General features: G+C 40.3%; 1 protein-coding gene across 2 annotated transcripts in view; it reads right to left on the bottom strand.

Annotated features, from left to right (window-relative positions):
* CTNNA3 (catenin alpha 3) overlaps nucleotides 1-16,361 on the bottom strand; it is a 437,555-nt gene that overhangs the window by 66,514 nt on the left and 354,680 nt on the right. For both annotated transcript variants that reach the window (XM_048310542.1, XM_048310541.1), the window contains exon 14: nucleotides 2,176-2,268. In XM_048310542.1, coding sequence (XP_048166499.1) covers nucleotides 2,176-2,268 — 93 coding nt within the window. The remainder of the gene's footprint in view (nucleotides 1-2,175; nucleotides 2,269-16,361) is intronic.

A 16,361-nucleotide genomic window follows, 5' to 3' on the forward strand; every position in this document is an offset into this window, starting at 1 on the left:
CATATCAGACATTTTTGTCAATGCATTCACAAAACTGTCTGCAGAACTCTGAGACAAAAAAATGTGGGTGTGTGGCTGCCTGAAAGAGTTCTGCTCTTACCACCCCTAAGTGGATTATGTTATGAGGTAAAACATTTTGCCTCTCCCCCAATATGATAACCTTAATCTGCAGCAGCAACTCTGAAATTAAATGAAGGTGTTCTCATCACTAATTTAGTAACTTCAAGCACTTAAAATCATTTGTCCTGATCATTAACATGTACATTGTCTTCTAAGTTGAAAATGAACTGGGCAAAATCTTACTTGCCCTTCTCTTCAACACAGAACCCTAGGATAACAAGCCACTACCTCCCTCAGTGGAATTACACTGATCGTGATGGCATAAATTGGTGTGTAATAAGCCTGCAGAGGTGACTACACAAATTACACACAACCACCAGAGGAAGAGCTAACTTCCAGCTAGGAAAAACTGCATTAGTCCTTGGATCCACAAGCAGTACACCTGTTTTTATAGTTCCTTTTATCCTAAGGAAGGAACCTCTTCAAGGATACAAAATCACCCTACAAAATAATAATCAGTATTTTTATCCAGTTTCAATACCCAGAGATCTCACAGCACATTGCCCAAGCTGACCTGTATCCCCCAGCATGGGATGGTGCCACAGGCACTACCATATTCATCTCAGAAATATGAAATTATCTGAGGGAAAAGATCAACGAAGTAGCATTTTCAAGATGAGTCAGGAAGATAAATACAAGGTCAAATCTCAGTCCTACTATCTCACCACTAACCTCTCCTCTCTCTTTATGGAGATAGCTTCTGAAGGTGTGATTAATAATACATGACCTTTTCATACATAAGGGAAACAGGATTTGTTAGTTAAGATGTAGCCTTTGTAACAAGTGGCATACACATATCACATCTGGTTTTATATGTTGTGATAAAAACAGAAAGAAAAAAGGCACCAGTTCCCCATTGGAGCAGTGAGAGATGAGACATCGAAGAAATTACAACACTCTTGACAAACCAAGAGGAATCAAGAGTGCTGCTATGCAGAACAAATATGGAGCCAGATATGTATAAATAAAACTGAATTATTATAGCTGAAATGCCCAAGAGAAAGAACTCAAGGAGGAAAAAGTGTTGCTCTGCAATCCTGCCAAAGCACTTCTGGAACACAGGCATTCCTGGTGTCAACACTGCACACAACAGCCTCCCAACAGCACATAAAGCTGCTGCACCACACAAAACCACACACTCCCTAAACCCTAACATATATCTTCCCTGCTCAGATTCCTCATATTGCTTAACAGGTTCTGGGTATAAATCTTCAAATGTCAATATCAAATAGCACTCCAAACAAAGAGGCCTTAAATCACTGTTCTTGTTTCCTGCTGCAGTAGCAAATAGATTTGTTAAGACATCTTCTAAAAAAAAAAAGTATGTGCAGGTGTCTGTCAATATGTTGATTTAGGCTGAGTGCATACATATATAATTTAGTCACAGCTATAATTTTCTATTGCTTTTGGGGGTAATGTGCCATTTACGGCTCCTACAGAAGGACCTGAAATCTAGGAAAATTGTTTCTGAACTATAGAATCAGGCTTTAAGCCATGACCTCTATCAAGATCCCACAAAAAGGAATATTTACAGTACAGTAACTATTATTTTAGGGAGAAATGTAAAAAGAAAAAAAGAAATGTCTGTACTATAATGTTAAAGTCCTGTGGGTTTTTAGCTGTATTAACCACAGTCCATGTGTAACAGTCCCTTCCACCTCACAAGGAGAAGCACATCCCAGAGACATCTCCCCACAGCACCAACCCATGCCTCCGTATGCTGACAGCCAGCTCCCTACCTACCGCTGTCTTCAGCAAGTACTTCTCACTCTGTGCCCTCTGAAGTATGTCTTATTTATGGTTTTCTTTTCAAAGAAAAGCATTCCCTTTAAAGTAGTACTCTGGTTTAGCTGAGAAGTACAAGACCATACATGAAAATGTGATCTTTGAAGGCTTTAGTGGGTCTTTTATTACATTTTGATAGTAAATACCTACAAGCTACTACTTCTGTTTTGCCAGTAAGAGAACTTCAGCTGTGAAGTGACTTCATAGGAACAGAACACAGCAGCATTCCCCCGATCACAGTGCTCTCCCCATGCCCGCAGTAACACATACCCGGTCCGTCTTCCCTTCGGTCTGAACGCTGGTACGGCTGCGCGCATCGTGCTCGTCCTCGAGGTCAGACACATCTTCCAGCTCCTCGGGCGTCTGTGGAAAAGGCAGGAGAGGGTTATTCTCTGTCAGAGGGGGTAACTTGGGAACTCATGTCAAACACATTGTACTTGGTCTAAGATAGGGTCTGACAAACATCACCCAGTCCCGTTTGAGCCGTTACTCAACTCTGTGTTTAAATTGGTGTTGCTGCTGCTAGCAAAGGCGTCTAACAAGAAACCTTTACATGACAAAAATGGATTTTGAATGTGTCGCTTACTAGTTCTATTAAGCAGCACAAGTTCCTGCACTACCAGAAAAAATAAGTGTCCCTAATTTGCTATTTTTATACATGGCATTATTTCATATGCCACTGTCTGTTCCTTCTAGTCACATCAACTGCCAGTTGATTCTGTGATTCTGTTTCATTTATGACAAGAGATTTTCTAAGCAATCCAGGTCTTCAGATTTATTTACTGCTTCCCTTTTATCAAAATATTATTAAAAGAAAAGGGGTTTCATGCAGAAGTTCTGAATTTTATCATAAATAACATAGTAAAAAAAGCACAATGACCATGACTTTATAAAGGACACTAAATAAAACATTAAAAGCAAGTTTATTCTATCAGCAAAACACTACACAATGAATGAAGCACACAAAATTTTTGAGATTATGAACCACTTAAAAAATATTGGTTCTACCAATGCAATAGGGCACTCAGGAAATTCTCCTTTATCAAGTAAATTCACATTTTTAAGAACCAAAAATATATAGAACCAAGCTCTACAAAACTAGTGACAGATCTACCACCACCTTGACGTCTAGAGCTCCAATTAGAGGGAAATCCTGATGTTCTGAGTCCCCCAAAAGCCTGACATTCCAAGAAAAACATGACAACACCAGGACTATGAGAAAACCTCAGTGAAAGACAGGCAGAAAGAAACCCAGTCATTACTTTTACCCAAGTTTCAATCAAGTCAAATACAATGTTTTTAATCCAGAATTGCTATGTTCTCACCTTCATGTTGTTACTGTCAAGGCATATACAAAGAACACCTGTTGAGAGGGAAACTGCAGGGTTCTGTCATTTTATTTCTGGGTCCATAGCATGGTAATGGCACTGCATTAACCTGAATAAATCCACCTGCGTGCATTCCTATCCTTTGGGAAAGAACCTCTGTGGTCAGAGGGTGGTATATACACCACAGAGCTCAACATCAGCCTTGAAACAAGGTTCAAGTAGCACTCCATTGCTTCAGCAGCACAAAGACAATTTCACTCACTGCAGAAAATCATCATTTCTATGAGAACACTGCAAGAAATAACTCAGTGTTGGTGCACAAGTTGGCAGAAACAGCATGCTGGGGGTGATAAATACACCTAAACTTCCTCAAGAAAACAGGCAATCAATTTTTGGGACAAAGAGAAGCATAATGCTACACTGCCGAAGTGGGAAAAAGGAACAACCTATTTTCAGGCAAAGATAAACATTGTGATGAAGTCTCAGTTTTAAGTCTGAAATTAGACCCAGTAAGAATTCCACAGTAGCCAAAGGCTGTTACCATACAAAAGTTGTTGGGAAAAGCTGCAGTGTGAAAGAAAAATGAGAATTTGGTGGCAATGGGTATCCCGTCAATAAAAAAAACTATCACAAACTCACTTCAATTGAAACACTTAGGGATACTCTTATTAGAGGACCAATAACAGAAAGGATATTAAAACAGAGTAACTTCAGCTTCTCAGGATTACACTGACTCCCTCAGGTATGTAAGAGCCTCAATTAAGTTTTACAGAAAAAGAAATAATTTTTCTTTTAAACTATACTTGTGTTATTAATAAAATTTTAAAAACCACATTGCAATTCTTAGGTTTTTATAAAATTAGCTTGGAATTTTCTCCCCCAATGATCATAAAGCTGGATTCACGGCAGCAGAGCACCTTTTCTTCCTGGGCTAACAGATACTTGAGAATCCCACATTTCCAGTATAGGGTTTCTTTCTTCTATAAAGCATGGAATTCAAAATGTTGTGACAGCGCAGAATGGTTAATAACTTAAAGACAGTCACATTATACATAGGTGAATTTCAGGTAATGTGTTTAAGAGCTTTATACCATTATTACCCCACAACGAACTGTATATATTTACAGAATGGTTATTTTAGGGCCACCAAGAGAATTTTGTAGAATTTCACTGACACTATTTTTCTGTGAAGTCAAGCTATGTAAATATTACCAGCTTCAGCATGGAAACCTTGGCAAGCAAAGAAGTCAGCAAACGGACAGCAGGATAAGACACCTCTCAATGGCAGTCTCAGGTAAGATTTCCGAAGACAAAGTCAGCCTTGTATTAATCTGATCTGGCACTTTACAAACTGCAAATCATAGAGCAGAGATCTCATTCCAGCTGCACTGGCATAGGGATTCCCTCTCCAGTTCTTTATCATACACAGAACATGGACTCAGGGTCCAAGTGCTGCTCACCCGAACGCCTCACAGGCTAAATGTTGTCAGAAATCTTTTTGGTTTTAAATTGCCTATGGCCTTTTCAGGTTAGTAAAATCTGTTTGTGGCTGGGGTGAGAAGTTTCCTGCAGAAAGCCCACTTTCCCAGCCAGAGGAGTGCACTCCCACTGAGCTCTTCCCAAGTCATTCTCTCCTATGCCCAGATTTGCCACATTTTGAATTGTTGGTACCACAGAACTCAGAAAAACAAACCAAACCTATCCAGTTACTAAAGACTAAGGACAACATTTCAAGCAGAGAGAAGTTGTTGATTTATCAAAGCTTAAATCACAAACCATAAACTATAGCCATTTTCAGACACAACACCAAAAACTGTAAAAACTCCCTACCATAATAATGGGAACACCAGAAGTAGTTACTCAACTGTTTCCTCTCCTTGGAAGCTGTTTTATGTAATTCAACGCAAAATCTGATTTTTTCATGTTGCTGTCATAATCCACTATTTATTAAAAACCTGATACACACATATATCTGCTTATATGAATATTCCACAGGCCGACACATTCAAAAGGAATGTTTGATGACTGCAGGGTTAAACTGGTATGAACACGAGGGCTTGCAACACAAAATGGTGTGCTGTCATCAATAAACAGAAATTTTGCACAGGCAGAACAGCACAGCTGGAGGACTGGAGTGAGAAGCACTGAAGGAAGCTGAGAGTATTGTTTAAGACTTCTAACAGGAGTCTTATCAACAGCAAGTGACAGAAGAGGAAGAGATTCAAGTACTGTAGTCAGTGACAGGATGAATCCGAGACATAAATGGCAAATTCACTCTAAAACATATGAAGTATGGAATTTTGAGTAAATATAAGGAAGAATGCTGAGGGGTAAAATGAAGCACAAGACTCCGGTCAGCAGCAACCTACAGACTCATGTGTAACATAGTGGTAAACAGAGGTTAGAAGCAAATTTGAACAGAAAAAAACTGGAAGGTTTCCAGGGGCCCCAGGAGCAGAACTCTTGGGTAGCCTCCCCTAGAAGCGCTGGAGGAGGGGAGAAATTCATTCCAAGATGAAGCCTGCACTACAAACAAGCTGATGGAGCAGCTGGCAGCAAGAGCGATGCACAAGGGGGCACAGGACAGCTGCCCCTGCCCCTGGCTCAGGGCTCCAAGAGATTCCAGTCCTTTGTGAAGAGCCTCTGTTGATCCTGACAAAAACGCATTCAAGTACATTCCCTACACATACATTCCAGGCTGTAATTCCATTACTGTGGCTGACAAGCTACACAAGTAGCATGTACTCCTTTTCACATTTCAATGATTGTAATAAATCTGCATTCTTAGTGGGTTTGTTACTGAAGACTCAGGCTGAGGACTCAAAGTCGTATTTACAGCAAAGTCTAATACTGATGAATTTGACACCTTCCTGGTACTCAACTTCAAGCCACAACAGCAAGTCATTACTACTGCACCTGGGTGGTTTCAGGATATGAATTACCTTTTCTTCTCTGAAATGAAAACCACTCTCTGATGACAAACCTTTTAATTTGCTTTTCTACAAGGCTTTTAAAGAGAATAATTAATAAAACCAAGGTCTGGCCCTAGTCTTTAAATATCTGCCAGTTTTTCTAAACTGGTTGCAAATGGGCTTTTTGGTTTATCTGATTTGTACTCCAAGCTTTGTAGAACAATTTGTTTGACTAGGTTTCACAGCATCTTCTGCAACACAGTTTTTTATGCAAACCCTCCTCAAAGGTGATTATCCAAAGAACTTTATCTATATCATTTGCTTTTAAGGATCACATCCAACCCATGGAACCATCAATCCTGCCAATAAAGGGTCTCAGCTGCTAGAACATAATGCAGAGCCAGATCTAAAATCTCAAGATATACAACGTAAATGGACAAAGAGGCATCATGGTGTGAAAGGAAGCCATCTCCTCTTATCTAACATTCAATTAAATGCTGACCTTTAGAGTGTCATTATATGCTCTTATGCTTTATCTTATCTTGGCTTCAACAGCCCCATCAGTCATTCTTTTTCACAGACCAATACTACAATGCAGAGCAGACTAACACCTTAACAGGAGCTAAGCTGATGAGTGATGTCTTTATTTTACTACTGCAAATGCAGTTATTTTTTGCTATGTAAATCCCACAGCAACAGCAGAAATGCTTGTGTGCACTCCAGGAGGATCAGAGTTTGTCTATTATGTCTTTCAGTGAGCACACAATGGGTTTACAGAGATTATCTATTCTACTGTGGACATTTGTTTAACGCCCAGACTCTGAACATTTCATCCTGTCAGGCCGCATGTCACTCAGTGTAACAAACCACGGTACACATGTCACAAATGCAAAAATATCATGCTTTGCAAAAATTTAGCTACTGAGTGATATTTTTGTGTATTAGTCACAACACCACTTAATTCTGCCAGATGACACACTGCCAGAGCAAGACTTTTGATGCACTAGAAAGAGAACAAGAAATTGCAAGCACTTTTTATTTTTTCTGGCTAGTTTAGTAAGAGCCTCATGTAATTGTTGCTATCTAGTCACTTAAAATACTTTTCATGTTTTTGCTAAAAGCAACTGAGTGTTGAGAACAATAAACCCCACATTATAAAGGTCAAATTAAAAAACTATGTTCTTAATCTGTCAATATTGTGACATTTCAATGCTATGGTAAATACCATCCCCTCTGTTAAAAACAATCACATATCTATTCTTGAAATCTGTTCTTGGCAGTTCCCTTAGAAATGACATCTTTTGCATACCACATTATTTGGGATATTGTTAACAGAAAAACAACAAATGATTAATTGAACCAGAGATCAGAATTCTGTCTTTGATAGCAGTGCTTGTCACCAAGCACTGGCAAGGAATTTGTCATCAAACAACAGTAAAATCATTATCCAGCCATAGCCCATACACATTTTCATTTTCAAGTGTAGGTAATAATATTTGTTGTCACTAACAGAAAATTTTGCAAAGTACTTTTTATATATTAAAGTTGTAATTCCAGTTAAGATCAGTGAGAATATAAACTGTGGTAAAGAACAAAGTATTTAATTATGAGAATAAGTGATGACCTTTAACACTGAAAGATGAAACTATTTTCAATAATAAAAGATGTTATAGGGAACAGAGCAGAGGTTTTAAAACTAAGAAATGCTGTGAACTCACAGTACGGGGCAAAAGTTGCCTTGTTGTTACTGGATGCTTGGAGGTTTTGTTTGCTCAGTCAACTTACACTGTTCTGCTCCAGGAGATTAAGACCAAAAAAGTTAAGGTTAATCACCATTAAAAACAGATCAATAGCCTGGCTCCATGTGACAATTCCTGTGCTTCCAGGTCTCACTGGGCATACATTAGGATACAATCTTCTCAATGACCAACCAGGAGATAGGGAAGATAGGAGCTGAGAAGCGTACTTGAAAAGTTTGAAGTGAAAATTCTGAGTCCTGCCCTCTGAAAATCCTTTTAAAGAAAAAACATGAAGTTGGCACAGCTAAGTAAATTGGCACAGAGAGTTTTAGCACCTGTTTTCTGTCCTAAGCTACATTTTTTGTGCTGCAAATGTGCATTTCAGCCCTGTTTTCATTGCTTCCTCTTTCCTTTCCCTGACAGTACTTTGTATGTATGTCACTCTCACGTAATGCTTACAGCAATTCAAACAGATTTACTCCTGGAAATAGTGACCTAGTTATGCTGCACAAAAGCTCTGAACGCATCTTTAAAAAGTTGGGGAAAACTTGAGAGCCACCTGAAAATCCCAGCTAGTAATAGTATTGCAGCTATAAGAGTCCTAAGATATGAGCAGGGTAAGATTTATAAACAAGGTAACAGTTTTATAAAACCAACAGCATGACCAGAACAGCAGCTAAGATTTCAGGGGTACAAATCCTACATTCAGGGACCTGAGGACTCACTCGGGAACCTGGAAGATTGTTGACTTTTCTCCAGTTATTTTATTGCAAGGAGACACTTTTTTGGGTGCAGCTTTTAAAAAAGAATTTCAAATCTCTAAGAAAAAAAAAAATGATCAAACATAGGTATTACAATCACACACCTCTATTTAAACACAAGTCCCTTCTTTCATGAGAACATGACAACTGATATACAATTTCATGCAAAGCATAGTCTTTGCTGATGTTCATTAAGTAGGAAAAATCACCATATGGCTTAGAAGCTTCCATTTTAAAGTCAGAAAACCAATAATTAACAAGAATAGAACAGTAGGTTTTAATACAAGTGATTTGTTCTTCGGCTATCTAAAATGTATTCTGTTTCTTCCGTTGGGTTGACATACATTTGCTCCATCTAGTGGGAAACTAATTAAGACATCTCATTTATAATGGAAATACTTGTTGTTTAAAAATGGATAGTGAAAAACCAATTAAGCCACTGTTCTTTTGGTAGTAATCTTCATAAAGCAGATTATATATGGCCTTATATACAGGCAGTTTATAGCTGTGTTTGAAATAGAAGACTTCATTTCTAAACATCACCTCAACATTTGAAAATGAGAAGAGATTAGACTGTGTTTACTCTCTCTCATCTGTATGTATTAAAGGTAAACTACAACATCTTTACTGTTGGCCTCGCTAACTCCAAAGGCAACCAGAAAGGTGCTGTGCACGTTACCTCTGCAAAAATTCATAATGGTTCCCATTTTTAATAAAGGACAGAGGAACAAACTGGCCAAGTACAGGCTGCTCACCCTCCTATCAGTCCCTGGGAGTGTCATGGACTTAGGCTCTTCACACCATCTCTCAAGTCCTGTAACTAAGCTGGGCCTTTAGCCTTTGGCTGTCAGGCTCAGAGGGCAGTGCTTCCCAGGCTGTCCCCGACCTGGGAACAAGAGGAGCACCACAGGTGTCCATCTGAAGGCCAGTGCTGCCAGACACCCCTGCCAAGGGCCGTGGCAGCTGCTGGACTGCACACTCAGGGAGTTTTCACACCGCATCAGGCAGGAGAACTGCCAGTGGGCTCAGGGATAGGGCCATCCAGAGGGACTCATGTACTCTGGAGGAATGGGCTGACAGGAATCTCCTAAAACTCTGCAAGGGAAAATGCAAACACCGGCACCTAGGAAGGCAGAAGCTACGAACAAAACAAGCTGGTGCTGCCTGACTTTGGAGCAGGCTAGCTGAAAAGGACCTTGGGCTCTTGGCACACACAACACCAGGCAGGAGCCAACAGTGTTCCTTGGCAGCAACACACACAGAGCATCCTGAGTTGGAGTGAGGTGTGGCTAGATAAATCCACTTCTGAGAACCAGAGAGTTGAAGTTATACTTGAAAACCACCTAATAGAGCCTGACTTCCTACAGAATCTCCCCTTCCTCTCTTAGAAGCCTGCATTTTTTGTGGAGGAGAGTACATCTCAAAGGCAAAACAAAACCAAGGCAGATGAAATGCAGAAAAGAAACTGGTTTTGGAATACATCAATACATTAAAGGTAAAAAAGGTGCAGTAATTATCTCAGTTTAACTGTGTTAAAAACACGTCAGGGCTCAGAAAGGACAAGAAACAAGAGACAATTCAGAATTCCACAAGATATGTAGGTTTGTCAGATGAATAAGGTCTGAGCAATGGTAGCCCCCTCAGCAAAGATTTCTCTCTAACATGCCAAATCAATCTGTTTCTGTTACATGAATTATGCTAAATGATTACACTAAAAAGTGCTCTTGGATGGATTAATATATCCCTTAGCAAAAGGTTGCCAGTGGTAAGTGCATTTCTCAAACTGGAGTAGATGAAATTACTAACTACAACCTCAACATCTGCTCAAGCCTCTTCAGTCTCAACCGACCCTCTGTACCATCTGAGCTGCAAGTAAAACAGATCATCTTTAAAAAAGATACAGAATAAGCCTGTCCATCACAAACTCATGCCTCACTGAAAAATGCACACTGTAATGCACAGCCTGCTTCTCAAAGTACAGGCACCACTGCTGTCTTCCTTCCCACACGTTCCCACCCAGGACTTAACAATTGTTAAGTGCAAATCTCTGTTTTAGCAGCTATTCCTCCCAGACACTCAGCCAACGGAAATAAAACCGCCCTAGCCATGACTCCTCTATCCATCACTTTTGTTCCTGCTTTTAATTATCAGGTTTCAGATGCCCCGAACATGCATCCACCCACCCTCAGTCATTCAGTAACCAATAATGTTCAAGTGAATGATCAGTGCCAGCTGACGTGGAACTAAGGAACCCATTAAGGCCCTCGCACTGTGCAAATCAGCCTTCATGTCACAAATCACTAATTTCATTCTGCTTTGGGAGGCTAAGAGCCTTCATTACCAAGTAGGCTCTCCAAGCAAAGTGGAATTAAACATACACACACCCCTGCCCCTCGAAGAACACTAGCTCAGGTCTAGCTCCTGAACAAATTAAATGATTTTTATGCTAAAATTCTTGTATGTGGAATGCATTGTTCCATCGAGGAAGGTTTCACGACCAAGTTCTGTGAAAGACAATATAAAATATTCCCCTCTAAGACATCAAATGAGGAAGTTATTCAGATCAATACTTTCCCTTTACACATTTTTTCAAAATATGCAGCTTTGACAGCCTCTGCTGCCCAGTGAAATGGGAGAGACTCAACTCTGTCATCTGCTAACAGACAGAGATAAAACTGGCACAAACATGAGAGCCTTAACATCTATGAAAATGGAACAAAATCTTATGTATGAAACTTGGTTTTCTTCATGTCCTGACACTGAACCATGCCATAAATCAAATCCCTCCTGATGGGAGAGAATTTTCTAGAAGTCCTTGCAAGGAGTTTCAAAGATAAACCGAGACTTTTCCTGGAGTTTCAATGCTGCCGGATAGCTGTTTATTAAGTCTTATCAGAGGAACAGAGCCACCAGTGTGACCCAGGTACAGCATAGAACACAGAAAGCAGGCGAGACGTCTAATTATCAAGATTTACACGGCCTTTTAAAGATAATTTAACCAATAGTTACTAAAAAAATATATTATTTTCACTTTCCTACCAATTATTCAGTAACACGGGCAGGAACTGTGGAATTCTCTATCCAGTTATCCCAAACTACTTTTACTGCAGAACATAGAGTAGTAGAAGAAGGTTTAGAGAACAACAACAATCCTCCATTTTGATATTTTTTATTCTTATCTATTTACTACAAAGAGAAGCCCAAAACCTCTAAATTTTTCACCCTGTGACAATCTTACATAGCAGTCTATCACCTAATTCACACCACTGTATTTTCTAGTTTTTGTCTGATCGTTGGTAATTTTTTCCAAGGTTTGAAGCCAAAACAGTGTTGTCCAGGGGGGTAAAAACCCTTAAAAACAGGCAGAGAAATATTCTCGGCACTCTGGGTTCCTACAATGTCCAAATCGAATCTTCCCCTTGTAGCAGAGCTTATTCTCTTTGTATCCATTATGAATACATAACACAGATTTTCTCCAGTCTTGTGCAAAAACATTTTACATCAATGAAAACAGCTATGCCATCCTTCCTTTCTCTCCCCTCTGGTTTTCTGTTCCTTGGGCCAATTAGGACTAACACATTTGGTGTTTTTCTCATAGGTCACATTTTCTAATGCTTTGGTTATTGTAGCTGTAACATATCAGAGTGCACTTGCTTAAATGACTAGGAAATTTTGGAGGTTCTCACTGCTCATTTTGGGACGTAAAATCCCACTTCTCTTATTTTTAACAAAGGTCCCTATGAAGCTGAGTAACTGCAACCAATTGTAACTCAGTAAAATCTTGCTTGGTTGCATGGGCTGAAACTGGTCTTTCAGACATCTCTGGTATTATCTGACTTGAACAGTAAGTGAACAGCAAGAACTAATGAATCTAAACACAAATTAACCATAAGCAGCCTAAGTTTAATCAGTAACTGGCACTGATAGAAATATTTTTATCCCATGTCAGTATATTTTAAAAAGTCTTTTTACTACAACAGAACAGAATACAGGGACTTTTTTTTTTTTATGAAAGAGAAAAACACACATGATAAATACTTGCTAGAAAAGCACTAAGAATTACAGGGGAGCACAGGCTAAAGAGGACACAGCAGCATCACATTCCTGAAAATAAAGGCAACCAGACTGTTTTAAGTATCAGTAGGCACAGACAGCAAGCCTTATGAAATAAGCCTTCCCTTCAACTGAAAGCTGAGCCTCCACTGCAAGTACTACATCGAGGGCTGGGCACTGCACTTCCCAAAGGAAGGGCACAGCTGGAGAGCAGGATCGCAACAAGCATCAGCATGACATGAAAAAGCAAAACAAACCCAAACTTTAAGTATACAGGAAACAAGGAGAAGATCATCCATCCTTGATGGACATGAAGTGCTTTAAGATGCCATAAGGAGATGTGTGGAGTGGATTTAAGGAAGAACTCTCTAAAAGGAATGACTGCTTGGAGGCACCCTCCAGTTGCCAGCTGTGGATGTCTCTAAGAACAGATCAGACAAATGAATGCTGGGAATTACTGAAGTTAATCCTGACTTGCACAGGAGACAGTTCGGTATCATTAGACTTCACATTTGATTGCTGTATTTATCTTAGGTCAGCTGAAAATCAGAATTTATGTATTAGTTACCCTTTTCCAAAGAGACTGACACCCTGTGGGGATGCCAGTTTTCAGGCTTTACAAAAGACAGTTCTTACACTACCTTAGTATGAGGCACGAGAAGAAAATCTGCATATGAACAATGCAAGACAAACTGTAAGGTAAGAGAAAACAGAGAAGAAATTTAAAAAGAAGGGGAAGGAAAAGAAATGAAGAGGATACAAAGAAACACCACTGTGTGAGGCAGGACAATGCATAGCTATGCCTGTGATGCAGCACCATGAGTCCTCAAAGAATACTATGCTACATCTTTGTGGTGAGCTATTCGTGTGGGCTGCTGAATGGTCCCTGACAGGAATTTCAATTGTTCCTCTTTCCTCTTACCTTCTCTTTGTGGAGGATGGTATTTTTTGGCAATTAATACTGCTCAACCTTTTTTCTTCCCCAGGCAGTAGATAAATCTCAGACCTCATCAACATACCCAAGAATAAACAAAAAGGAGTGGAGATGTATCACAGCCTACACCCGAACTCTGCCAGGCAGAAGCTGCCTGCCAAAGCCCCGAGCTATCTGGCAATCCCACAGGCTGATTAAGACTGAACCATTCCATCTCTAAAGAGCCAGGCTGCAGGTAATACTTGCTACTGAGCTTTCTGGAAGAGAAATATCAGGAGAAAAAGAAGCTTTTTACTGATGAACTAAACACAACCTAAAATTTCATCTCAGTTTTACTCTGCTAGGTGAGAAATGTGAGAATTTTACATGGAGAACACAGTCCTGCGAGTTATAAATTCAGTATGTTCTACAAATGGCATGAGGCAATTTAATATGCCATTTAATAACCCAAACATGGAAACAAAACCAACAATACAACAGCAACACTATCAGATAGGATGATCTTTTTATTCAGGAAAAAATAACTCCCTTTCTGCAGTTGAAAGACAACCAGGGTGAGTCACCTGCTTTCTGACTTGTGAGTTCCCTATAAACTGCACAAACAAATCAAGCACCCAGTCTGAGACTGAGGAAGCTGGAAGATACAAGCTTTAAGGCGGTATTAATGGAATGGAACCACCAAGCGGAAAGAAAAGTCTAAGTTAAGCAGACACAATTTTAGGCTTCATCTCTCTTGGGGACTGGATCCATTTCAGCAGTAAGTGATTAACTGCAAACCCCAGCATTGGTAAATTAATTCACAATTTCCACTGATGTTGCTGTGCTTAAAATCTGGGTAAGTTCTGCTTCTGGTTCCACACTTACCAAGGGGACGATGCTTTATTTGTTGCCCACTTGAGCAGCCAGACTGAGCTCCACACTCCCACGGGTCCAGGGCACTGGTGCGACCTCGTGTCACCTCAAGCTCATAACCAGGTGCGTTGCCTTTACCTTTGTTTGCTGTGCTTAGCACTCCCTCACTAAAACAGCAAATAATTATTCATGTCTGTTTTTTATTTGCTGAATGTTAATTAAGTCTCATGCTTGTTTCTTTATGCATTTGGAATCCAGCTTTCCCGAACCCACACGCATTCCAGAGTGTATTCAATAGAGCCTCCCTATGGGGCCAGCCAAGGCATGCCCTGCTCAGCGGGGATGCCAGACTGGTTTCCCACTAGGGCAGAAGGCTCCAATTCCCACTCTGAGAACACACCAGCAACAAACATACAGCTGACATCTGCCAATCCAATTTCCTCCATGCACAAACCACACACTGATCATAAAGAAGGCAAAAGGCAGGCAGAGGTGTGATTAATACAATATACATAGGTGGTAAAACAATGGATGCCAGCCCCCCAGCTGGCTCTGACACCAGTTACTGTGGCCAAGCCCATGCCTGCACTGCAAGACTACACAGTCAGGCAGTGAGCTTCACTGTCCGTGCACTAATGAGAATACCCCCCTCGTGTGCTGGCCATGACCCCAACAGAGGAACCCCAGAAGCCTGCAGTAAGGGATGAGATTGCTGGGATGGGGCCCTCAGCTGCTCTGGGTGCAGGGGCTGGCTGAGGCAGGCATCAAGTGACAAAGCTGTTCTCAGGGACACGCAGCTGTAGCATCCCCACGCTGCCACAGCCTCACTCCGGATACTTTCCAGCAGCTCTTTATCCCTCACGTGGATATGCTCTGCTGTATCCTAACATGGAAGTTACGACTCCTTCTGTGGCTGAATTTAACACTTTCACAGACTCCAGGAGATTTCAAAGGCTAATCACGCAAGCCCATATGATCATTTCTCATGTGCTATTTCATGCTCAACCATGTTCAGGAAAAAGTAAGGCTTCTACTTTCCTAAAGAATTCTGTCCAACTTGCTAAATAATTAGGTTTTCCTCTATTTTCTATAATTTTATGCAGACTACTTCATGAAGACCAGCATCACAAGGCACTTGGAGTAACAAACTAATTTTAAATTAATATTACTGCTCCAATTTTCTTATAACTGAAGTACCTGGTATAGCCATTACCTTGGAGACACTGTTGCTGTTTGCGCTACACTGGAGGAATGCAGCAAAACAGCAATTTCAACCCAATCCATGCGCTACAGGGTGCACAGCACTCCCCTGCACCACAGTTCTCTTCACTACTCATATACACTGATTTTGTTGATAATATAATGGACTTCTTTGTCTCTATTTTAAGAACAGGCTGTAAGACCCAGGCTTTCTCAGGAAATTAGGCAGCATCAGTTTTGTCAACCTCTACAGAATCTTTTCAGGTAAACAGGACTCACAAATACCATCTTCCACTTGTCAGGCTCAGTGGAGAATTTTTTTTTTTTTTTTAATTCTCCAAATAATTTTTTTCCAAGGTTTCTTTTTTTGTGAGTCAGTTCCCTGTTACCACTGTCTCCTTATGTCCACGTCCCTTCATCAACTGCATTCCAACCCTAAGCACACTTTCAAGGAAAGAACCTGGTGTGATTCAAGTTGGCAAGCAATGTTAATTAAAAAAAAACCCCAAACCAAAGGCAGGAAGCTGTCATTAAAAGCAGAACCCAAACTCAAATATACCCACGGAATACTAAGGAATTCTAAAAACAGAAACCAAAAGAACTCAGGAAGCAATAAAGAAGCAATTAATCCCAAACCTTTTCCACTGCCACACTACTTTATCAGCAAGGACATGCAT

Source organism: Corvus hawaiiensis, chromosome 8 (assembly GCF_020740725.1).
Source record: "Corvus hawaiiensis isolate bCorHaw1 chromosome 8, bCorHaw1.pri.cur, whole genome shotgun sequence".
Classification (NCBI taxonomy): Eukaryota; Metazoa; Chordata; class Aves; order Passeriformes; family Corvidae; genus Corvus; species Corvus hawaiiensis.